This window comes from Lemur catta, chromosome 4, assembly GCF_020740605.2.
Source record: "Lemur catta isolate mLemCat1 chromosome 4, mLemCat1.pri, whole genome shotgun sequence".
In the NCBI taxonomy this organism is placed as follows: domain Eukaryota; kingdom Metazoa; phylum Chordata; class Mammalia; order Primates; family Lemuridae; genus Lemur; species Lemur catta.
The window spans coordinates 70,680,217-70,706,219 of record NC_059131.1 but is presented as its reverse complement, the minus strand read 5'-3'; the positions used below and the strand labels follow the sequence as shown (position 1 = coordinate 70,706,219).

General features: G+C 39.4%; 1 protein-coding gene across 1 annotated transcript; it reads left to right on the top strand.

Moving 5' to 3' along the window:
- The first annotated feature begins 476 nt into the window (after window positions 1–476).
- Window positions 477–26,003, top strand: MRPS5 (mitochondrial ribosomal protein S5). Its single transcript, XM_045550107.1, has 12 exons — window positions 477–736; window positions 3,869–3,949; window positions 7,880–8,017; window positions 11,371–11,496; window positions 12,932–13,165; window positions 14,894–14,928; window positions 16,594–16,684; window positions 19,047–19,093; window positions 19,564–19,621; window positions 19,917–19,979; window positions 24,112–24,248; window positions 25,622–26,003. The coding sequence occupies exons 1-12, from the start codon at window positions 679–681 to the stop codon at window positions 25,844–25,846; spliced, it is 1,293 nt and encodes a 430-aa protein (XP_045406063.1). The 5' UTR covers window positions 477–678; the 3' UTR covers window positions 25,847–26,003.

Genomic DNA, 26,003 nt, shown 5'->3' with positions numbered 1-26,003 from the left:
GGTATGAACCCAAGCCCGAGGTGAGTTAAAAAAATAAATGAATAAAAAACCATGGCCTAGGCCTGAGATACGCATGCGTGACCAAAGGACAGAATCTGAATGAACCCACAAATGCTTGTGAAATCCAAGATAATTTAAGTGCTTAATCTAATAAACCTCAGAGCTTTACTGGAGTTGGGTACAAGCAACTCCTCTACCCTCCTTATCTGTCTTATTCACTCCTTGTATCCTCATTGCACTGGGTCCCTTTCCGCGCACGTCTGCACGTCGCAAGGGTCCGCAGCGTCAGCTCAGGTAACTCCGAGGTCACCCCTCCCAAGGACCCCCCCCATCCCCCCATCCCCCCATCCCCCCATCCCCCCATCCCTCCACGCCAGTCTCCGGGTTGATTTGGCCGGTTCCCCGCCCCGCTCTCGGGCGAGAACCTCTTGAGCTAGCCCCGCCCACCCCTGGGTCCTAACGCGAGGACCCCCGCGGGGCTGTCCGCGGCTGCGCCGGACTCGACCTACCTTGTGGCCTGTTCCGGCAACCCCTACCCCGGCCTGCTGTGCGGAGTGGCCCTCGGGCCTCGAGAATTCAGCCGCGGGCCCATGCCCGCAGTTTGACCAGAAGCAGTCGCGGCAGGCGGTGGGGAAGGCGGCCCCGGACGGATTGCTGAGACGCTGCTCGGGCCCCAGCATGGCGGCGGCAGTGCGCGCTGCGGGCCGCTTTCCTGCGCTGTGCAGCGGGCCAGCGGGTGAGAGCCGGGACGCCGGGAGCTGGGGCTCTGAGCCGGGGGGCGGCGGGGGGCTCGCCCGGGGTCTGCACTGCCCGGACGGAGGGAAGCGAGGAGCCGCAGCCACTGGCTCCACACGCCGGGCTCCTGTCCTGCCCCAGCCTGCTGTGTGACCTTGCGCGCGTCCTCTCCCTCTCTGGGTTAGGCAGCTCTTGTCTGTAAAGTGAGGGTGAACTGTACACCATTTACCAAAGTTCGTTTCAGCTTACGAAACCGCTCCTACGTGCTCGGCTAAGAGGGGCGGGAATTGGCTGGCATCGCCTAACGGAGGAGAGCGACCCACAGGTTCCTTGGTGATGTCGGCATGGGGTTCAAGGCAGACGGCCGCCAGCGAGAAGCTGGAAAGGGAAAGAGCGGCCCTCCTGTTTGAGACGGATAGCATCAGCCACGATCATTTTAGATTCCCGGCAAATCGGTGGCCTTATTTAAAAAGACGGAGGGCTGGACTGTCTACTTTTGCTGTTATGGCCCTTCCTCTCCCCTTGCTGGTTGTGTGCAACCCGGGGAATGGCTTACCGGCTGTCCTCCAGCCTAACGTTTGCCTTTAGGAACCGCTTCGTTCCTTTGCCTTTGCCTTTGCCTTTTCTATTTGCAATATTTTGCTGTTAAGTCCACAATCTGGCATTTGTAATTCCGAAGTCCAAAGACCTCTAAAAACCGAAATTTTCTGTTTTGTAACTCATTTTGCTGCAAAGTTTGACCTGAAATCATTTGGTGGAAAACCTGATGTGAACAGTCTTTTGTCCATGTTGTGACCATCTCCTTCTTCAAGGCCCCACTCAAATAGCACCTAGCTGTTGTAGTTTTCCTTCCATGAGCTCTTAGTATATCTAGGGCCTTTTTAAAGTATTTTCCTCAGTTCATCTTAACAATGCCTTTATGAGGTAGATGTTGTTATTCCCATTTTATAGATGAGGGAATGAAGGCACACAGATTGAGAAACTTGCTCAAGGTTAGACGAGGAGGACTTTTTAGATTTTTCACTCATTTTGCCTGGCTCCAAAGCCTGTTTTTTGTTTATTAGGAAACAGCCTTATTGAGATATAATTCACATACCATACAGTTCACTAATTTTAAGTGTACAATTCAGTGGTTTTTAGTATATTCAGAGCTGTGCAAAGATCACCACAATGAATTTTAGAACATTTTCTTGACTCCAAAAAGCAAACCTGTACCTTTAAGCTATCACCACCTGACTCCACCCTCTATGCTCCCCATGAGCCCCCAGCCCTAGGCAACCACTCATCTACTTTCTATCTCTATAGCTTGCCTGTTCTGGACATTCTATTTAAATAGAATAATATAATATGTTGTCTTTTGTGACTGGCTTCTTTTACTTAGCATAACGTTGTCAGAGTTCATCTATGTTGTAGTACGTATCAGTACATTTTTCCTTATGGCTAAATAATATTCAGTTGAATGACTACACCACATTTTGTTTATCCATTCATCATTTCGCTTGTTTCCACCTTTCCGCTATTATGTTTAATGTTGCCATAAACATTTGTGTGCAGTGTTTTTGTGTGTACATACATTTTCTTTTCTCTGTGTGTACACCTGGGAATGGAATTACTGGATCAAGTGAAAGTCCATGTTTAACTTTTTGAGACTGTTTCCCAAAGTAACATTTTACATTGCTACCAACAGTGTATGAGGGCTTTGATTTCTACACATCCTTGCTAACGGTTGTTATTAACTGTCCTTTTGATTATAGCCATCTTAGTGGATGTGAAGTGGTATCAATTTGTGGTTTTGATCTGCATTTCCCTTATAGATAATAAGCATGTTTTCACATGCTTATTGGCCATTTATTTATATATGTTCTTTGGAGAAATGTGTATTCAAATCTTTTGCCCATTTTTAAGTTGGGTTGTCTTTACTGTTGAGTTGTAAGCATTCTTTATGTTTTCAGAATACAAGTCCCTTATCAGATATATGATTTGCAAAAATTTTGTTTTGTCCTGTGTGTTATCTTTTTACTTTCTTGGTGGTGTTTTTTGAAGTGTACAAGTTTTAAATTTTGATAAAGTCTGACTTAACATTTTTTCTTTCTGTTTCTGTGATTTTGGTATCTTATCTAAGAAACCATTGTTAAATCCAAGGTCAGGATGATTTACCCCTATGTTTTCTTCTAAGAGTTTTATAGTTTTAGCTCTTACCTTTACATCTTTGTACCATTTCACATTAATTTTTATATATAGTGTGAGGTAGGGCTCCAACTTCATTCTTTTGTGTTTTGATATCCAGTTGTCCCAGTACTATCCCAGCACCATTTGTTGACAATGTTATTACTTCCCCATTGAGTGGTCTTGGTGCCCCTGTCAAAAATCACTTGCCCATAAATGCTGTCAGAACCTGTTCATTGTGTGAAGGGGTACACAGTACAGGCAGAGCCTGGTGCTTTGAGGGCTCCAGAGGGAAGGGGGAGCACTGTGAAATCAGGGAGGTTTCACTGAGAGGTAATGTGTCAGACAAACCAGGAGAGCCTGGTAGGAACACCGAAGTGTGCAAGAGCAGAGTGGGTTCAAGACTGACTATAGGTCTGGCATGGCCAGAGGGAGGGTGGACGGGAGAGAGAGAGGTGGGCATGAGGCTGGTGTGGAACCTTGGGACCATGGGGCAGCCCTGTAGGCTGTGCTGAGTAGTTTTGACTTTGTTCTGCAGGCAATAGGGAGGCGAAGAATGATACTTCAGGACTGTGAAGTGACCAGATCTGTTATTTTAGAAAGGAGGTGAATTAGAGGGGGAGAGATTGAAAGTGGGGACCTATTTGGAGACTCTTATTACCTGTGGCTGAGTGACGATAAGGCCCGAACAGAGAAGGGGCAGCGAGGCCATAGGAGATGATACAGCTGATAGTGGGTTGATTTTTGAGGAGACTCTATAGGGCTTGGTAACTGGTTGGATGTGAGGGCGAAGGGAGATGAGGTGTGATGTGATGTCATCTACTTGGCAAGTGGTCATGGAGCCCAGAAATTACTCATTCACTTGTCTTAGTTCTTTTATTCTATAGTTGTAAATATTCTATAGGTGTTACTGTTTAAAATGTTCCTTTTCGTGTAAAAATGTGTCTTAATTTTTTTTTATTTGCAGTTCATTTATGGTCCAGGCAGCTTTCCCTAAATGCCTTTCCAGCAGCTTCCATTTTGGCATTGAAGACTGCTCTCAGTAATGGTAAGATTCATTTGTCTAACTACCTTTTCTCATAAGATTTAATGTTGGAGTAGTTTCTGTAGTGTTTTTTTTTTTTTTTTTTAATTTTTTATTTTTTTAGAGAGGGGGTCTCCGTCTGTTACCCAGGCTGGAGTGCGGTGGCACAATCATAGCTCACTACAGCCTCTGCAGCTTTGAACTCCTGGGCCTTAGCCCAGGGATCCTGGGCTAGGGATCCTGCCACCTTAGCCTCCCAAGTAGCTGGGTTATAGGCATGCACCACCATGCCCAACTAGTTTCTGTAGTTTTTAAAAATGTAAATGAATGAAGCACATTCTTTATAATGGAAATTCATAGGGTCTCAAGAGTATTTTTTGAATTTTTTATGATTGCAATTGTTATAGCTCAAGACTTTAAAAAGTAATAGCTAAATAATTATTATTGAGTGATTACTGTGTATTAGGCTTCAAGCGTATTATAAGCTAATCCGCATACCAGTTTTTGGGTTTTTTTTTTTTGAGACAGGTTCTCTTTCTGTCACCCAGGCTGGAATACAGTGATGTAATCGTACCTCACTGCAGTCTTGAGCTCCTGGGTATGTTCCACCACCCCCAGCTAATTTTTGGGGGTATAGACAGGGTTTCACCATATTGCCCAGGCTGGTCTTGAACTCCTGGCCTCAAGCAATCCTCCTGCATTGCCCTCCCAGAGTGCTGGGATTACAAGTGTGAGCCACTGCAACTGGCTCTTCACACCAGTTTTTAAGAAGGAGTTATTATTTCTATTTTATACATGGTAGAGAGAGTCTCTGAGAGGCTAAGTGACTTGTTCAAGATCACACGGCCAGTAAATGGCAGGGCTGGGACCTGAACTGTCTGGATACCGCGGTGTCTTCTTGTGTGTAACACAGGCCTTTCACTGCCGTAGGACAGGCCATCAGTTTAGTCACTGTCTAGGAAGGAAGCCAATCCAGGCTGAGCCCATGTTGTAGTTGTGATCCGTTGAATCTTGCCTTTTCCACAGGGACTATGGTTAGGACAGAATTGAAATCTTGTATTGAGTGCGAGGCTTTACTTTTAGTCTTATTCCCTTTCCTTGTCTTAACTGCACCTGTGAGATGTTTTCCATCTTGGTTGAGAGGTCCTGCAGAGGAGTCTGGCAGACCTGGGCTCTTCCCTTTATTTATCTGTTCACTTGTTGATTGGTTGATTCATTCATTCATAAACTACTTCCTTTGCCCTTTACTGTGAGCCAGGCATTGTCCCTGACCTGAGCTGATGTGGGGCCTGGAGAAGGCTTCTGTGAGGAAGCCAGAGAGGAGCACTCTTGGCTGAGAGGATAGCCCCGGAGAAGGCCCTGGGTGGGGAGAGCACAGAGCTGACTGTTGGAATGACAGCAGAATTCTCTGCTCTGCCACTTCCTGTCTTTGCAGCCAGGTACAGACATCATCCCTTGGAGCCTCAGTTTCCTGAGCTATAAATTAGGGATAGTAGTCTTTACTTTGAATTGTTGTATTATTTTTTAAGATATTGAACTTCTAAAGAATACAAAAAGGTTTATATCTTAAAACCAATTCTCTTTCCTACTCCTCCCCATCATCCAGTGACACTTTGAATTCTTTCAGTTTTCTTCTGGTTGTATTTCCAAATATGTTGTATATATTTTCTTTTATTAACATTGTTACCTAATTAAAAAGTTAACTCCTACTCTGTTGTCCCTACTTTCTCCTGATATAGTTATAAGCACAGTTTTGTTTGAATCTCTGGGCAGTATTTTCATTATTAAGGTTTTGTATATATTTACAGCTGAGTTAGGTAGTATTCTATCATTACATTTTCATACAATATTTTCTTTTTCCTAGAGTTAATAATTGCCTTGTTTTTAAAATACTACTTAGTTTCTTTAGTACCTATTAGTATATTTTTCTAAATGCTGCAACAGATTGGTTAGAAACATAGCAATAATTTTTGTAAAACCTCTCATACACATCACTGGTTACGGGTTTGATTTAATAGAAGAAACTTAAATTAGAAGGAAGAAGTTCATGGTGAAAACTGTTAAAACACTGAAATGAAACCCCTGAGGGCAGACTTTGTGTCTTTGAAGAGACCCACATGAGGGGGCTTAGTCGACTTAGCCCGCTTTGGACTCAAGGAGACAGGGACTTCATGGTCTGAAATTAATAATTCAGAGGCTCAGAACAAAAATGATAATTGTTCATGGATGGGTGATAATCTGTAACTGAGTGATTTAACACAAGCTGCTGCCATCTCTTGTTTCAAAAATCACATTTTAAAGTCAGTTGTAGCAACAGTGTATTAAAAGTATTTCTAAACTCTGAAATCAGTTTCTACTTTTGATAATTCGACCTTTTTAGGCTAAGTACAGTATTATCTGTGAATAGTATTTCAGTCTTTTGAAAAAGATTAAAGAATTCTAAATCTGATAGTGATTTTTATATTCTTGAAGTACATCAAAGATTGCAATGTTAAACAATGCAAGATTAAATATCTTAATTGATATTAAATTAATATTAAATAAGATATTTTGTTGAAAATTAAGGAGCATTCAAGAAAAGCTAAAATGTGTCCTAGATAATGGGATTTGGAATGACAGTGGAAGTCTTGAATATATTTAAAATGAAAAGCCAGTATTTTCTATCTACTTTTTATTGACTGATTCTTTAAGTGAGCTCATGGGTCTAGAGGGGCCTCAGTTCATCAACTGAGGTTGGCTTCTATGCAGTTGAGTAATTAATATGGAATTGCAATTGGTGTTTAAATCTCATCTTCTAACTAGTCTTGTGACTTTTGGCAAGTCCCGAACCTCATAGGCCTAAGTTTCTTATTTTGTAAAATGAAAAGTTTGGATTAAGTGATCTTTAGTGATTAAAAGGAGATTATTCCTTTATTTTTTGGTGTCTGTATGCAGTGGAGGTACTTTAATAGCTTACTGCAGCCATTTAATGTTACTTTTCTCACTTGTGCTTAACCAAATTCTTATTGCCATTTGGGGTCATTTCTAGTGTGTGGCCCTGTGTGATGATGAAGCAGCTGTTACTGTTGTCTTCATAACTTTGCATAGACTTGAAAATAGCTGTTTTCACTCTTTGGTTTTCCATTTTTCAAGCCCAATACCCTTAAATAACTTTTTTTTCAAGGGCTGTTTTAATTCCCTTCATCACTTCTCTTGTAGTCACTAGCCTCTCGATTGAAATGCAAAGCTCAAGAGTGTTTGCCCTGTTTTTGTGAGCAATATTTCCATTTCCTCTCATCCACTGATTCTTCTCACCCTGCCCTCTTCCAGACACCACCATCCCATGGGATTGATCAATTGGCTGCCTCTAAGACATGCCTATTTAAAAACATTTTCATATGGTGAAAAAAATTCCAAAAAATATAAAAAAGTAAATCCCTCGTATCCAATATTCAATGTGTCAGTTTTCTTCCTAGAGACAACCATTATTAGCAATTTCTTGCATGTACTTCTGGAGTTAGTCTATACAATAAATATATTCACAGCCCCCTCCTTGTTTTTGAAACATGAAGAGTAGGCTAATCTACATGCTGTCCCGCAGGCTGCTCTTCTGACTGGGTTAGTTACAGGTCTCTCTAGGTCAGTCCATTGCCTGGCTGCGTACAGCAGAGGGCACCATTTGCCCAGAGTAGACTGCTGAACTCAGGTTGCAAGATGCAGCACAGAACCCTGGTTTGGACAGATCTACTTCTTTAGACAGCCGTGTCCATTGTGTGGATCAACTATAACTTCAGCTAGGATGGGCATTTAAGTTGTTATCGATCAAAAATTTTGTTTCATTTTTTAAAGAAAGACTGTTTTCAAAGTCTGATTCTTAAAAGTGACATTTTTATTAGTAACGATTATTTGGCGGTGGCAGTGTTTGTCCACAGCCAGGGAGCATCTAACTCAAACTCTTATTCCATCTGCCTACAGGCCCTTTGTCATCGCTGGCAACCAGAGACAACCGTCAGTACACCAGCTTGAGCCACGCGCTGCAGACACAGTGCTGTACTTCTTCTCCCAGTAACTTCGTGGGCCAGCAGTATAGACCGTATAGTTTCTTCACTAAATGTACGTAGAATGACCACAGGTAACACTTTAGTGATGAGTTTATGATGTATATTAAAATAAAAATGTTCCCTAATGTGTCTCCTAGAATTATCTAACGTGATACCAGTTGTACTTATACTTTGGGGAGTACTACTTTACTTTAATCCCCTCATTTAGGGCATCTGAGGCCTAAAGGGTGTTGATTCATGGCTTAGATCCCCTGCTATATTCTAGGTTTGTACCAAGAATACACCCTGTTTTCAGTTGTGCCGAGGATTTAGAACATCTAATCAGGAAAAGTTAATTTTAAGGAATTATTGTTCTCCAGTGCTACTCTTATTTGCCATGGTGTTTGGAAGAGTTTAATCTGAACTGAAATTAGCTCCTCAGTTAATAAATGGCAGTTGAATTCACAACTCAGCATTAGGCAGATTAAAAGAAATTAGAATTATAAAGGCAATTAATGATTAGTTTAGAATATTAAGTAAATATAGGAAACTCAAAATGGAGAAAATCACCTGCATTTCTCCTACTATGAAAAACCAGGTTTGCTGACTTTTTCATGCAACAGTATATTGTACATTTCCCCCTAGGCTTCTCCAGTGCAATGTTATGACCGTAGAGTATTTCTTTGGATGGAAACAAATCACTTCAATTTGGAGTAACTAGGCCATTTGTGTAGCAATGCAGAAAAGAGGATCAGGTGATGGGGGATTATGCCTGCAGATTTAGGTGCAGAGAAAAGAGAGGTGGATAGAGCCTGGGGCCTGAAGAGTCTCTTCCCTCAGTACCCATAGCCCCAATTTTTTCTAAGAGTTTTGTATTCCAAAAAATATAAAATGTATTTTAGAGGGCATATTAAATATACATGTCTTGGGAATTTTTATTTTTTTAACAGTTATTTCCCTGTTCTAAAAAGCCTTTTCTCTAACTCTTCTTGTTCTACAGATGCCCCTTATCCTCTGAGACCCCTGCCTTCATGGTTGTCCCACACCTGCCTCTGACTGTCTCCATTAGCCTATGTTCATCCTCAGTTATATGACTCAGTTCCCTTGTGAGTTTATTGCTCCCAAGTCATGTTGAGATTAGCTCCAATGGGGCGAACTCAGTTGAAACTAGACTGGGGCTAGTTTTTGCTGTTTTAGTAGGAAATAGTCTTTGATTTTCTAAATCTCCAGGAAATAAAAAGACACAATTTTTCAAAACTCATTAAGATTTCCTGAGAATATTTAACATTGTACTTGTAAACTTATCTCTTTGCTATAGAGGGTCCACCATTTAAATCCCTTTGCTTCAAATTAGCAAGCAGTGTTCCTTAGCGTGATTAAGAGAGTAGTAATAACTCAGTACACCAAACTGGACGCTATAGTGGGTTTTATGTGTATGTTATGTGCATATATGTAAAAGATGAACCATATTTTTTAAAATTATGATAGTTGAAAGGTGTATATATTAGCCTACCTACTACTTACACTCTTCCAGAAAATAACAGAAAGAGTTGAAATAGTAAATCTATTCTAACTAGCCTTTTTTGGTTTATTAGAATCTTAGACCTGATGTAAAAATAGTAAAATCTCTGTTAAAAACTTAATTCAACTCGCAGCCATCTAAAAATCAGGTTCGTGAATAACATTTAAGAATGTGGGAAAAGGCTCACAATGTAATGTTAAATAAAAAGATAAGATACAATATTGTACATTTATATAATTTTAGTGAAACAGTTTAAAACAAACATGTACTCATGTATGCACGCATGTATAAGGAAAAAGGAATATACATTGTGATCTCACAGTGGTAATGGGATTATAATTATATTCTTCTATTTCCCAGATTTTTAAAGATAACTTTTATAATCTGAAAAAGGATTAAAACATTTTAAATTGCATAATGGCATTCAAAAGTTGGCTAATAACTTGCTGTCTTTTTCAAATGTAGTTAGAAATTTTATTTTCCTCTTATAGTATGTAAAAAAAAAAGAGCTAGACTCTTAATTCAGTCTTTTACAGTTTTGTCTCAACGTCAGGCTCCTTTTAAAATTGAGTCTCTTAGTCTTTTTTTTTTTTTTTTTTTTGAGATAAGGTCTTGTTCTGTCACCTAGGCTAGAGTGCCATGGTGTCAACCTAGCTTATAGCAACCTCAAACTCCTGGGTTCAAGTGATCCTCCTGTCTCAGCCTCCCGAGTAGCTGGGACCACCAGCTAGTAGATTCGCGCTACCATGCCTGGCTAATTTTTTCTATTTTTAGTAGAGACAGGGTCTTGCTCTTGCTCAGGCTGGTCTCAAACTCCCGACCTCAAGCAATCCTTGGGTCTCCCAGAGTGCGACGATCCCTTTTAGTCTTAATGAGTTTTTTACTTACTCTGATCCTAAGTGAAGGAAACTGTAATTGACCTTTTAGTATGCCTCCATTACAAGTGAACTTTCAAATTTTCAATGGCATTTATAGGTACTAAAGCAGTTGTGGGACAATCAAATCTTTAATGACAATGTAGTTTGAGGTTGGTACTTTTATTTTGAAACTGTGGTCCTTTTAAGTGAATTAGTGTTGGCCTAAAATTTGAACTTAATCCTTTGTTCTGATCAGGGCTGTACAAAGCAGCATATGATGTGGAATCTTACTTTTCTGAGCTTTACTTAGGAAGACCAGCTGGAATATGTGTGTGTGTTTTGAAAAAGTGGATACTGTACAGATATAAAGCATTTAAAAATACTATAAATCTAAAAATTTTCCCTTTTTATCTACCTGGAGGATCAAGGTAAGGTCTTTTAGGAAGCAAGGATGCAGAACTTTTAACCCCTAAGGGTTCATAAGAGGAGAATGAAGGTACTCATTTGTTTTCTAGAGTATGTTTAGTATTTCAGGCATATAGATATATATGTATCTTAGATTTTTGACTAATACAGCATTTGTGTCACTTTGATTCTTTATTAAATAAATTTATAAGGAACAATTGATTTTATAACCATAGATTCTGTTTCAGATTTATGGGTTCAAATTGAAGTGTTGATTCTTATTTGGACTAGGAAACCTATATTTAGGAAGGATAGTTGATTATCTTACGATTATAATGGAGGCAAGAGGACAGGGAAGAGATCTGTATCATAATTGATAAATGTCAGGGGAAAAAACCTCCTGGTAAATAACTAGGATTTAAATGTGGCTGTCTTTTGTGGGGGAAAGTAACAGAATTGTCTCCTTTTTGGTTTTCTAAATGTGACTGTGTGATATATACAAAGAATGATTTAATTTTGCTTTTATTACCTTAGTGATATGGGTAAACCTGGCTGCTTCTGGCCTTTTTATTCAATAGGAGACCATAGATCATTACTTGAAAAACTACAGAGTTAAAAAATAAAAACCTTGTTTCATTACAGTGACAGCAGATGAGCTATGGAAAGGCGCTCTAGCAGAGAGTGGTGCTGGAGCAAGAAAAGGAAGAGGCAAAAGGACTAAGAAAAGGAGAAGAAAGGATTTGAACAGGGGTCAGATCATTGGTGAAGGTAAACTTATTTAAAAAAAACAGCTAAAGTGCTTTTTAAGCTTTCCCCCCCCCAGGTTTTATAGGTATTTTACACACTAGAAGGATCAAAACATATGGTTTTAGAATTTAACCAAGTAACTTCCTCATTGCTCCAGAATTCTTGGGGAGGAAAATCCCATAGAAAGGGATTAATTCATTGAGTTATTCATTCAACAATCACTGAATATTCCTGTGTGGCATCTCTTATAACAGTCCCTGCCCTCAAAGAGCTGACAATTCAGTAAAAGAAGATAAAATAAATGGAGAGTTGGCAAATTTTTTTTGCAAAGGGAAGATAGTAAATATTTTCAGCTTTGTAAGTTAAATGGTCTGTTTTGCAACTACTCAACTCTAACATTGTAGCACAAAAACAGCCATAGACAATACATAATAGAATGGGTGTAATTGTGTTCCAGTAAAACCTTATTTACAAAAATATTGGTGGACTAGATTTGGCCTGTGGGCCTTAGTTTGCTGACCCCTAGAACACATGATTGTTTATACTCATGCTTTTTGAAGAATATAAATAGTGCAGTGTACTTAAATTAGTCCATTCTGTACTGTGGTTGCTGACAGATCATCTTTGATAGTAATAACCTCTCAGGAATAAAGTAAACACCTTGCACTGCACTTCTACCATCGTATGTCTACTTGCATGTTCTTTAAACTTACCTTGTATCTTAGTTTATTTTTTAACACTTTTTAAATAAGAATCATGTATGAATACCTTCTCAGTAAAAAATTGCAAAGATTCTAGAGAAACCTAAAGTCTCCTTTGATGCCCCCCTTCTGTCTCCCCTAGTGCCATTGTCTTCCTGAGGAAACTACTAGTCTCATTTTGGTGTGTCTCCTTCAGTATTTTTAATGCTTGCCTGTACAGAAATACCCTAAAAGAAATATATATTTTCATCTTCTGAAAAATAATTAAATTATATCATAGGGTACATGCTGTCTTATAATTTGCTTTTGTCACTCAATAATAGATCTTGGAAATCATTCTACATCAGAAGCTAGAGAGCTACCTTGTTCTTTCAATTTAGTGCAGAATGTTTTCTATGTTGGATGTGCCATAGTTCATTTAACCATTCCACTACTGCTGCACATTTGGATTACTTGCATTTTTTGCCTTTACAAATAACATTTCAGTGGACATCCTTATCCAAGCACACATGTGCTTTGTATCTGTCTGTGAGTGTTTCTCTAGGTAATACCATGAAGTGGAATTACTAGCTATCCATGTGTGTAAGTACATTTAAAATTTTGATAGTGGCAAGTGACCTGCCCAAGTGATGATATTAGCTTAAATTCCCACTAACAGTGTGTTGTCATCTGTACATACATTGCCTAGCTTTTTAAGCCTTGAAAAATGAATGCTTTCTTAAAATTCTTACTTGTTTATATTGTTAAACCTTCAGGGCGTTCTGGTTTCCTGTGGCCTGGTCTGAATGTCCCTCTTATGAAAAATGGAGCAGTGCAGACCATTGCCCAAAGAAGCAAGGAAGAGCAGGAGAAGGTGGACGCTGACTTGATCCAGCAGAGAGAAGAGTGGGACCGGAAGAGGAAGATGAAGGTTAAACGGGAGCGAGGATGGAGCGGGAATTCGTGGGGCGGCGTCAGTCTTGGCCCTCCTGACCCTGGTCCCAATGGAGGTAGCAGAGTCCTAGTTTTGCTTACCTTGTGACAGAGAGAATACTTGTAGTTTAGAATTTCCTTAAAAGGATATTTATTTCTTTATTTAGACTGCCTTTTTCCATGAAAGGATGAGCATCACATTATTTTCCCAACTGTATTTTATGGAATGTTAGAGGTCCATAATAATGAAGAAGTATTTCAATAGGCTGGAAAGCACTGGGTTCCTAGTGTCTTTATTAGGTGGCTTTTCAAAGCCTTAAATGTGATGTGCTTTGTGAATCTATAGGATCTGCTTATAGGATGCAATATTTCCCAAACACAGTTGGCTGCAAGTGTACCATAGGCTGGTACCTATGGAGCATTATGACTTGGGGATGCTGTTTCAACAGTAGAAGTCAACAAATCAAATAGTTGTCATTAAACCTCATAAAAGCACACACGAAACAAAAGTTGATAATACTTAGGCCAAATTAGAAAACAAAATTTTTCCCCTCTCCTGAATATGTAGAGGAGTAAAAATCATCGGAAAAACTTGTTCTTGCCAATGACTGGGAGAAGAGGAAATAGGCAAAAGTTTGGTTGCTTTCTTAAGAATTGTGACTTAAAGAGGAGGGGAGAGGTTGAGATGGAGTGATCCAGGCAAACATGCTTAGAACTGAGCATAATGCTTTAGTTGAGGGATGAAGGTATGGAGAGAACAAAATTCATGAACAAAATTCAAGTGCCTAATGAGGGCCCAGATCCAGAGTCTAGATAAATGAGCTAACTTGTTGACAGAAGGAAGGGCAGGGTACAGATTCAGGTGAGCCTATATTGTTGGTAGTGGAAAGGTGAGGGTGTTGTACGGTGTCTGGCGGCTGCAGTTCTTGTGTAAGGAAGAGGTGGAGTCATCTGAAAATGAGATGAGGGCGTTGATGAGCATGGCCACCAGAATATTTCTTTATGAAATGGTAGTGTGTCAGGGACTGGCTTCAAAATTATCCAGTGGAGTGGGAATTGGGCAGAATTTAGAGGAAAGGATATTGGCTATGAGTTACTAAAGCTGACTTATGAGTACATAAGCTTTCATTCTGTTATGCTATAATATTTTTATGTGATTGAGAATTTTTATATTTAAAGTTTAAAAATATAAAAGAACATAGAGACTTTGAATTGGCTGCTTAGTGAGTGGAGAGAGACCTAACTAAAAAAACATAAAAGGCTGACAGGCAGAGGGAGAACTTGATTGAATTGGAAACCATGACTTTTTAGTGGCCTCTGTGTGTGCTTTGCTTGGGCTTCTCTCCAGCTGCACCCAGCAGGCCAAGTGCGGCTGCATTGCTGCCTTGATTCAGGCCAGGATAGGGGGTAGAGCGAGAAAAGGGTGAGGAAGTTGGGGACATTGAAAAGAACTGGTGGAAATGATGGACTGTGGTGTCTTGGTGGAGTGGGAGGGGCCATGAAGATTGGAGGGGACTGGAACGGAAAGCAGTGACTGAGGGTCTGGAAGTGCTAAGGAGCCAGTGAGTGAGAGCGCTGGAGGGGGAGGAGGATGCAGTTGAGGAGATAAGTGACCGAGTTTATGAATCAGGGGCAGAGCAGTCTCTAGTGATGGGGGGCTGAGGTGTGGCCTTGAGAGTGGCACCAAAAGATCCGAGATTCTTTCTCACTTAAAAGTCTGTGGTGGTGCTTGTGTTGAAAAATGCTTTCATGTGTTGATTATGTAGACACATTTAATGTGTACATCTGTTATCTTCTCCCTACAGAAACATATGAGGATTTTGATACCAGGATACTTGAGGTAGGCACCCTGAATTAAATACTCAATTAAGCCTTTGTATAGGTTGGGGTGGGTGGGGCAGGGATAGGGCAAGCAGAACTGTGAGGAAAAGCCTCTGATGCATGGCTGTTTCTGAGACACAGAGCTGATTTGGGTAAGGAAATAGTGCAGCTTTACTTTCAGTTACTTGTTGTTGGCTCTCCTGACTGCTGCCCTTTTTAGGGGGTACCAGATTGAGATCTCATGACGAGGCAACTTCGGTAGTATTGTTAATTACAGAATTTGGAGATTAGGTTTAAATTTCCTCCTTTCTAAAACTAAAGTAGTGTTAGCAATCTATCCTTAAATTATAAATAAGCTGTCTATAGCACTCATTTCAGGAAGCTGAGATTGGGAGGAGCCATGGGGCAGGGGTAGAAAGCTTAGAGGTGCGGTGAATATCCTGTTCTTAAAACTGAAGCCCGTATCAAGTAAACTGCAGTCACTTTCCAGAGCATTCTCTAAAATAGTCAACTTGCTTTTGAGCTTGCACTGCATACTTAATCAACGTTAAACACCGTATGGAATAATCATTTATTGAGTTTGTGATTGAGCCTCTCTGAATATGTATATTGTTTCTTCAATATCAATTGCATTAATAGAACTTAAAATTTGTTTAAAAGTATTATGTCTTTGGTATACCAGCTTACAGCTTTTGAAATTTAATCCCTTTGAATTCTTATACATGTGGGTGATTTTCTGTAAGATTATCCATGGGAGTGGACTCAAACTCCCTTTTATTTTAACCCATTCTATGGGAAAGGGGCCACTATGAACCACAGAGCCAGCTGCCACGTAAGCAGTTGTGTCAACAGTTCATAGTTCCTGGCCTTTTAATTATGCCACCACCCAAAAAAAAAATAGATTTTCCTATAGTTCAGAATAAGTAGGTATTTCCAAATTGTCTGTTCTCACCTGAGCCTAATCCTTGGCATAGAGATCGGGCCCTATGCTAATTATTTCTATGCATTTCATCATTTCTAAGGTGCACATTTTTTCCTATTTTAACATCTCTTTTTTTCTTTCTGTGGTACATTCATTAAGATAGAGCATATTGTGGCTGGGTGCAGGGGCTCACACTGGTAATCCCAGCACTTTGGGAGGCCAAGGCAGGAGAATTGAGGCCAGGAGTTCCAGACCAGCCTGGGCAACATAGTTAGATCCTGTCTCTACAAAAAATAATAAAAAAATTAGCCAGGTATGGTGTGCTGCTAGTCTCAGCTACTCAGGAGGCTGAGGTGGGAGGATCGTGTAAGCCCAGGAATTCTAGATTACAGTGAGCTATGATTGGGCCACTACACTCCAGCCTGGGAAACAGGGCAAGACCCTGTCTCTAAAAAAACAAAATAAATAAATAAAATAAAGATAAGGTATATTGAGTTGTATAGTTTCAAATTCCTTTAGAGGTTATCAGTTGAACCTTCTAATAACCCTGTGAATAGGAAGAGAAAATCTTATTTCCATTTTATTCCTGAAGAAACAGTCCAGAGGGAGGTTTCATTTGAAGTTTGTTGCTTATGCTCACAGAATTGGAGGGTAATGTGCCTTTTTCACCACATGTGCATGTTTAAGGAAGGCAGGTCCCTCCAGTTCCCTACATCAGAGTTTTCTTAAGGTGTAATATTTATGAGACATTTTGCCTTTTAGGTAAGAAATGTTTTCAATATGACAGCAAAAGAGGGAAGAAAGAAATCAGTCCGTGTCCTGGTTGCTGTGGGGAATGGAAAAGGAGCGGCAGGTGAATGGGACACGGGGATACCTGCAGTGGTGGGGGGGTGGCGGAGGACAGGCTGTGCCGTGGAGGCCAGGAGTTCACGCTGCTGGCCAGACTTTTTCTGCTCATTAAACCTTTAAGTTATTTGGGCTCATAAACTTTGTAAACCCATGAAAGCCCTTAGAGAGAAAAGAAAGATCTTTCTACATCTACTTTTTCCTCTGAGGATATTTTGAAAGACTTAAGACATTATTGTATTATGTATAATAGTGAAAAATTAAAAGGACAAAACACTAGTAGTTCAGTAATATTAACAAAAACACTGATGGTTCAGCAGGGCCATGGTTACAAAAACAATATAGCCATACAATGGTAATATTCTGTAGCCATTAAAGAATTATGGAAAATTACTTAGAAAATAATGCTAAGTTAAAAAAAAACTGCATATAAGACTGTATAATACCTTCATTTTTGAGTTTTTTTTTTAATAGGCTCTAATCCAATATGATTTTTTTAAAAATATGTTTATATGCAAACAAAAGACTGGAAGACTATACACTGAAAACAGTAGTGTTTACTCTAATTAGTAGGTTTGCTGATCATTTAAATTTTTTTCCTCATACTTTTCTTTAAAGTTTCAAGAGTGGACCTCTGGTTTTGAAATGTATACATGCATGCTGAAGGAAAAGAAAACTGGAAAACTGCCTAGTTAGCCCATACTGACACTTTCAAAACCAAAGTAATCCATATGGATAGTATGTTGTCAAAGAAAATCATATTTAATATTACTTTTGTATCTTTCCCAGAAATTCTATATTCATATTATCACCATAAATCTTTAAAAATATCTACACAAAGGGATCATATTACAGCCATAATTTTACACCTTCCTTTTCTGGCTTAGTATTATAAGCAAAGATCTTCTTGTATTAACATAAGCAGATTCCATGTCATTGTCTGTGCTGGCTGCATAGTGTTCCATTGTATGCATGACTTTTGTAACCTTTTGCCTATTGCTGAATATTTATGTTGTTTCCAATTTTTTGCTATTTATAAAAACCAGTAAGCTTCTTTTGCATGTAATTTGTTGTACTTTTTTAAGTATATAAATAAATAGGGGAAATTTTTTGCAAGTATATAAAAAGGGGAAATTGCTACCTTAAAGTGACATGCATTTTTAAATGTCGATAAGTATTACCAGATTGCTCTGCCAAAAGATTGCATCAGTTTATGTTCATCTATACCATCGTGCTTGTCAGCCAGCCCTGGATATTATCAAACTTTACTGATTGCCAATATGAAACATATTTTTCAGTTTTGGTTTGCATTTCTTTAATTATGAGATTTTGGGTGCCATTTCACATTTATTGGCCATTGTTATTTCCTTTTTGAGATCTGTCAGTTCATGTGCTTTGCCCATTTTTCAACTGGGTAATTATTCCTTTCTTTATTGATTGGTACAAGCTCTTTATAAGTTAAGGACATAAGCCCTTTGTCTATCAGATATTTTGACTTCGTTTTTAATTTTTTTCCACATAGTTATAAATTGACAGACATTTTAAACCTTTATATAGCAAATTTATCAGTCTTTTATCACTTACGGTTTTGTGTCTTCTTAGAAAGCCTTCATTTGAAGATTATGAATAACTTAATCCACATTTTCCTCTAGGACTTCCATGGTGTAATTTGTTTGTTTAAAGTAGGAATTAGAATCTATAGCCCCTTTTGTCCCAGGTCTCAGATGTCTTGTGTAGCTCGTGGAGCAGTATTATCTTATGTTACTTTCCCGTGTATAATTTAAAAACAAAATACATTCTTCAAGCTAAATAATTAATAGTGGCAGCAAATGAGGGGAGCATTTCTGTAACTTGTGATAAACCTCATTTCATGAGGTTAAGCATTCACAAACCAAAGCATCATTGATTTTATTTCCTGATTAATTGAAATCTGAATTCCATTTCAGGTTCCAGTGAAATCATGGTTTTTGTTTCTAGCAATGTATAGTTTTTTCTACCCTTTTTGGTTATTTTTACCTGTTTTCAAAAACATCTCAAATCATTTGCCATATTAATTTAGAGCATATTTAGTTTTTTTAAAAACTGAGTACATTTAGTTTTATCTAGAGATTTATAAAAGGTAGTGTTATACATCTAACCTTGGATTTCATAAATATGTCCACATGTAGTATTTCTAGAATGCCTCAGAACAGATAAACAAAGCTCTGTAGCTTCATGCTTTGTCATTAATTTTGGATAGCAGGTTTTTTGTGGGTGGTAGAAAGATGAAGTACTATGAAATAGTAGGAGCTGAAACTTGAAATGTGGTAAAAGCCACATTATGTGCCAAATTTATATCTGTTTTCATATTTTTGCTTTTTTATTTAAAGGTTTTGCCCTTGGGAAAGCCACTGAACGGATAGATGCTTTCAGAAAAGTACGTACATTTTTTTCTTTGTTGACACTCAGTAAAAGATCAATAAGCTATGTGTTAGACACTGTGGGAACCATAAAACAATAATAATTTGTTCCAGAACCTTCCCATGAGGCCTGTTGTCAAAGGTTACTTATATCATAAAAAGCAGTTTCAGAAGTACTTGTGTTCTTCATCATTTTTATCAGATTTATGATTGCTTACCAAAATTATCAGACAGCTGTAGAAGTTTGAACACTGATAGAATGTTTGACAATAGTTAGAAATTATTGTTAATCTTTTTAGATGTGATGTTGTTGTGGTTGTGGATTTTTTTTTTAATAAGTCCTTATCTTTTAGAAATATATACTAAAATTTTTGCATAGTGAAATTTTTTATAATAAAATATTTTATAAAAAGTATTTTTGAAATCTTTGAGAAAATGTAAATTTCAATAATAAATTTGAGAGAAACATTTTTCTTCTTTCTTTTAGGCAAAGAACAAAGCAATTCACTATTTGCATTACATAGAACGATATGAAGACCATACGAGTGAGTATTAATCTTTCTTTTAAAATTTGCAGTATTACACTAGTTAAAATATGTGTGGCAGTATCTCTCCATGAGTATTTTTGTGCTTCTCCGTGTGTTACTACATTCTTAGAAATATATAAAATATGAAAACAAACCTAATCTCCTGAGAAGGTTAGTAAAATGATTGAAATCAGAGTTTGTCATTCATTCTTGGTCAGCATGTGCTGCCTGTTTACGGGTGGCTTTGTGATATTTGCAGGGGCATTAAAGCCACACACCTAATCTTTCTTGTGTTTATGTTTTTATCCTCCAGTATTCCATGATATTTCTTTAAGATATAAAAGGACCTATATCAAGATGAAGAAACAACCCAGAGGTAACTAAAATACTCTTAAAATTTGTAGAAGATAAAGCAGAGAAATTATAACAATTCCATTCTCTCATCTATTTTTGCCCATCTTTATTTGAATTCATCTTGAAAACACTAAAATGGAAAGGCCTCAGTTAGACTTAAGAAGGATAAGGCTCCTGGGGAAATAAAAAAATAGTCAAGCTACACAGGTTCCTGGGAGCACAGGCATGTTCTAGGAGTAATTTCAGGTGCGGAGAATACATTGTGAATAGGAAATAGCAATTGAGTGAGTAATAGGGTTTATATGAGTAGGAACATTAGTTCCCTCTAGAAAATGCACTGATGCTGTTAAATGTTTCTATTCTTATAGCTTATTTAGTTCTAGTCATTTATTACTTGTCATCAAGTATCGAGGGACTATCTTCTGTGAGCCAGATGCTATGCTAAGCACTAGGGATGCAGAGGTGGCTCTTCCTGTCTCGTGGACAAGCAGGCAGGAAGGCGGGTTCAGGGTCGTAGGCTATGGCAGTCGTGCCTGGTGGACTCTGGGTGTAGGATTCTTAAACATTCTAATTTGCATTTTGCCTATAGTTTTACAGTAAAAAATGGTTTTCTATGATTCTAGGTAAATAAATCTCAAAACATTTGGGTCATAAGAGATAAAACATTATATTTAAAATTTTATTTTATTTTATTTATTTATTTTTTGTTTGTTTTTTTTTTTTTTTTTGAGACAGAGTGTCACTTTGTTGCCCGGGCTAGAGTGAGTGCCGTGGCATCAGCCTAGCTCACAGCAACCTCAGACTCCTGGGCTTAAGCGATCCTACTGCCTCAGCCTCCCTAGTAGCTGGGACTACAGGCATGAGCCACCATGCCCGGCTAATTTTTTTGTATATATATTTTTAGTTGGCCAGATAATTTCTTTCTATTTTTAGTAGAGACGGGGTCTCACTCTTGCTCAGGCTGGTCTCGAACTCCTGACCTCGAGCGATCCACCCGCCTCGGCCTCCCAGAGCTAGGATTACAGGCGTGAGCCACCGCGCCCGGCTATATTTAAAATTTTATATCAAAATTCTCATGCCAGTCTGCAAGACCTATGGCTTGGAAATAAGAAAAAGAAATCACATGCAGTACTAATTGTGTTAATGCATCAGAACATACCTTCTGCTTTAAAGCCATAATTAATCATTCATATGCCTGATAAAAAACACTTATTTTGTCATTTGAAAAAGAGTTGAACACTTGGACATCAAGGTTTAGACCTGTGCTGTCCCATGTGGTAGCTACTAGCCAGCCTAGCTATGGAGCACTTAAAATGTGGCTATTGAGATCTGCTCTAAGTGTCAAATACACACCAGATTTCAAAGACTTAGCACGAAAAAAAAAGAATGTAAACTGTCTCAAAAATATGTCTCAAAAATATTATTGTACTGATTATATTTTGAAATGATAATGTTTGGACATACTGGCTTAATTATTTACTAAAATTAACTTTTTTTCAACTTATAAAAATGCATCTATGAGAACATTTAAAATTACATATATGGTTTCCGTTTGTGGCTTGCATATTTATGTTGGATAGTGTTGGTTTAGACACATTGATATCTGAATGATTTTTGAATGACTGCTATAATTTTAATTTAATTTCAGAAGTTATCTTTTTTAAAAAAATCTTTCCTGTCTTCTAATCAAAGCTGCATTTTTTTCAGGCTTCTATATAGACCAATTACCCATGTATTGGAGTTAAATACTCTGATTTTGAAGTTACAACAGTGTGATACTCTATAGATATTTCCTAAATACATGTACAAATAGGCATTTCTTAAACTATGTTCCTATGTATTACTCTTTCTATGATAGTAATGCATAGGAGGTAGTAATAGGTGTTATTCCAGAAAGGATGCCAATTGGCAGAACTGGATTGGGGAAAGGCAAAGAAAAAGTGCGTCTTTGTGAATGCTGTGGTCTTTAATTTACTGCTATGCAGTATGGATCTCCCAAGGGAAACAGAGAATGCAACATTCCCAAACTCATTAATCGTGGCACACTTCTACTTTGGCTGCAGGCCAGTAGTCAGTTCCACACACTGCAAAGGATTTGCACCCAAAATATACGCACATTAATTTAACTTTTATTAAACGAGTGTTTTTTGACATAGTCTCTGCCTGGAAGTGTTCACAAGCAAAGTACTGTTAAATATTAATAATTACCGTAGGACTGTGACTGCTATTATATGGATATTTATGTATGTGCAAAACAATGGCTGCCATTCATGGAGTGTTTCCTTGGTCCAAGTGCTGTGTCTTATATGCACCTTCCCTTGGTGCTCACCAACAGCACTACTAAGTAGATACTGTAGGAAGAGAGAGTCTTGCCCAGGGGCATCCAGTGAGCAGCAGCACACTAGAGTCTACCTCCCAGGTCCTTCCAAAATCTGCCTTACACCCCCTTTTGTGTGTACCTGTCTAGGTGTGTGTGCATCTGGACACATCTATACATGGATGCCTTATGTTCACACATGGACACAAGTTCTATGTGTGGATAAGTCCACACAGAAGAACAAAGAACCCCATTGTTACCTGTTGTTAGCTGCCCTCTCAAGTCTGTGGTTCTTGCATGATCTGGCATAGTTATGGAGTCTACAGTTCATTGGTTCTTTCAGGTAGAAGGGATAATTCTTTTTTTTTTTTTTGAGACAGAGTGTCACTTTGTTGCCCTGGCTAGAGTGAGTGCCGTGGTGTCAGCCTAGCTCACAGCAACCTCAAACTCCTGGGCTTAAGCGATCCTACTGCCTCAGCCTCCCGAGTAGCTGGGACTACAGGCATGCGCCACCGTGCCCGGCTAATTTTTTCTATATATATTTTAGTTGGCCAGCTAATTTGTTTCTATTTTTAGTAGAGACGGGGTCTCACTCTTGCTCAGGCTGGTCTCGAACTCCTGACCTCAAGCGATCCGCCTGCCTCGGCCTCCCAGAGTGCCAGGATTACAGGCGTGAGCCACAACGCCCGGCCAAGGGATAGTTCTTTACCGTGAGAAATCAGAAGCTAGAAAGCCAGTAATGTCCAACTTATTGAGTAGATCTGCCTTAAAGCAGAAAAGGTGTGTGCGGAATTTCATGTCTAGCAAATAAAAATGTTAGAGTGTAAACTAGGGGCCTTTAACTCTCCCTCATGCCCACCAGCATTTGCCAGGTACTGATCTAGGCTCTGGGAACATAGTACTGAACAAACAATATCCTGGCTCTCATGGAGCCCATATTCTACTGAGGGGAAATATAGAATAAACAAATTTCATTGACTGCCCGAGTGCCATAATCAGGAGGCTGCATTAGAGTCGGGGAGGAGGTGGAAGGGAGGATGCCACCTTGAATAGTGTGGTCAAAGAAGGACCCTGAAGATGAGAAGGAGACAAGGGGACAGAGCTGGAAGAACATTCCAGGCTGAGGGAAACCCCACATGCAAAGTCCTCGAGGTGGGAAAGCCAATGTGAGGAGGGTGCATCTCCAGATGAGGTCAGGGTTCAGGCATGAGGGGCTTTGTAGGCTGTGGAGGTCTTTATTATTTGTTTTATTTTAATTCAGAGAACAGTGGGAAATGAAGGGCTTTAAATGGGGAGTGGTATGTTTGGTTTGTGTTTTTAAAGCTCTTCTGGAGAATGGATTACAGGTGGACAAGAGTAGGGCAAGTGGCTGAAGGGGACACCATCCAAGATTTAGAGGCTAGCAAGGAGGGGAGATGGACGGGCCAGTAGCCAGGGGGAAATCCAGGACCAAAGCCAGAGAAGAGTTTTCCCAGGAGAAGGGAGTGGACCCTCTGCTCCAAGGAGGGTGAAAACAGATGTGTTCCTTGGCCCTTAGTTAACAAGGGGAGGTGGGGGGCAAGAATTTTCAGGCATCTCTGTTAATCTTTATAGCAGCCCTGGTTTTTTTCCTCCACTGCATTTAAGAGATTTATATACATACAAATCTCTTTAATCCGTTATAGCATCCCATTTAAATAAATGTCATCATGGAAGTTAAGTTGCCAAGGGTCACCCCACTGGGAAGTGGTGAAGCCAGAAGCCAACCAGTTCCCCTAAACCCAGTGCCTAAAGCCATGCGAAAGCTGGCAGGGTGACTGCAGCAGGCTTGTTGCACTTGGTTTTCCCTCTTTTCTAGGTTATGGCCTCCACTGCCACAGGGCCATCATCACCATCTGCCGGCTCATTGGCATCAAAGACATGTATGCCAAGGTCTCTGGGTCCATCAACATGCTCAACCTCACCAAGGGTCTCTTCCGTGGACTCTCCCAACAGGTAACCCTTCCCCAGGGTCTGAAACAGAAGTTCCAGTTTGTATTTCGTTGTGTGCATTGACACCACGATGCCGTGGGGCCTCCTGGAGTTGCTCTCCCGGGGCCACCTGAGGACTCGGGCATTCTTTGCTATCTCTGGTTGCATCAGGTTAGTCAAATCCACTGAAGAGTTAATTAATGAAAATTGCCTTTTAAAAAAATACTTAATGGATTTTTTTAAGTTTCAAAATTCAGTATTTTAATAAGCCAGCAATTACAGCCTATGTTTTATTATGAAAAGAATACATTATTTTTGAGTGTGCCGCTCAAAAAGAAAAAAAAATCACCAATTTAAGTGACACAGCTTTGATTATAAGGTAAAGCTATTTAAATTATTTTCTTTTGTTTATGAAACAGCTCATCTCTTTTCTAATTCCAAACGTATATAGGATTACAATAGTACAAGGCAGCCATGAAGTCTGGGATCATGGGGTTGGACATTCCAGGTATCTTAATACACTATAAATAAACCATCTACTAAATTTATTTGCCTGTTTGCAGACCTCCATGGCCACCCTGTATCATCAATCCCCACAGCCCTCTCCCTAGCTTATGACCAGTCTTGCCGGTATCACCCCCACCGAGCCCCAGTTGTTTTAAACCAAATCTCAGACATCATTTGTTTCATCCATAAATCTTTCAGTATGTAGTTCTAAGAGATAAGGACTAAAAAATACCCTATAATACTATTGTCATAACTAAAACATTAGTAACTCATATTATCAAATATCCAGTGTTCATACAAATGTATCTGTCAGATTTTTTAAAAAGTATTTTTTTACACAATTTGAATCAGGTTGCAAGAAAGGTCAATACATTGTAAGTTTTTGTGTCTTCTAAGTCTCTTAATCTGTAGGTTCCCCTCTTTTTCTTTTTTTGTTTTCTTGTGATTTTTTTGTTTAAGAAACCAGTTTGTTTATCTTACATTGTTTCCCAGTCTGGTCCTAACTTAAAACCTGTGGGGTCCTTAATGTCTTCTATCCCCTATATTTCCTGTGAATTGGTAGATCTAAGGGCTTGATGAGATTCTAGTTCAGTTTTTGGCATAGTATGGCAAGTAATTAGGAGGGTTTGGAAAGCAAGAGGCCAGGGCCCTTCCCTCCATCCCAGTTTGGGGTGGGGAGATGGGGCTGAGATGGCTCCACCAATGACAGGTCACCATAGTTTAGCCATAAAACACATTACCCAGGATCAACTGAAATGATATTTCAGTTCCCCCATGCTGCTGTACATGTTTTTACATGACTTCCCTCTGGCTTATAGAAGTTCCTGCTCTTTAAGTTGCAGAGATGCTTCATAGACCTAACCTGTTCTTTTCAATTTGATCTTGCCCAGGAAACCCATCAACAGCTGGCTGATAAGAAGGGTCTCCATGTTGTAGAATTCCGGGAGGAATGTGGTCCTCTGCCCATTGTGGTTGCCTCCCCCCAGGGAGCCTTGAGAAAGGATCCAGAACCAGATGATGAGGTTCCAGACGTCAAACTGGACTGGGAAGAAGTGAAGGCTGCACAGGGCATGAAGCGCTCTGTGTGGGCAGGTTTAAAGAGAGCTGCCACATAACCTCTCTGGCTTTGTACAGCCAGTGCCTGGTGTGCTTCAGCACCTAGGAGAGAGACTCAACTCCTCACACCTTGGGATGTTGCCCTTTTTCGGGAGGGTAGGGGTGGGGTATCCAATCTTATCTCCTCTGTTTACAAATAAATAATTATAGCTTTCA

Bases quoted from the DNA above. Each gene is read 5' to 3' on its own strand.
- MRPS5 (XM_045550107.1), top strand. From the start codon at position 679: ATGGCGGCGGCAGTGCGCGCTGCGGGCCGCTTTCCTGCGCTGTGCAGC. The intron at 16,685-19,046 runs GTGAATGGGACA...TTTTATTTAAAG, and splicing joins GAATGGAAAAGGAGCGGCAG to GTTTTGCCCTTGGGAAAGCC. The intron at 24,249-25,621 runs GTAACCCTTCCC...GATCTTGCCCAG, and splicing joins TCCGTGGACTCTCCCAACAG to GAAACCCATCAACAGCTGGC.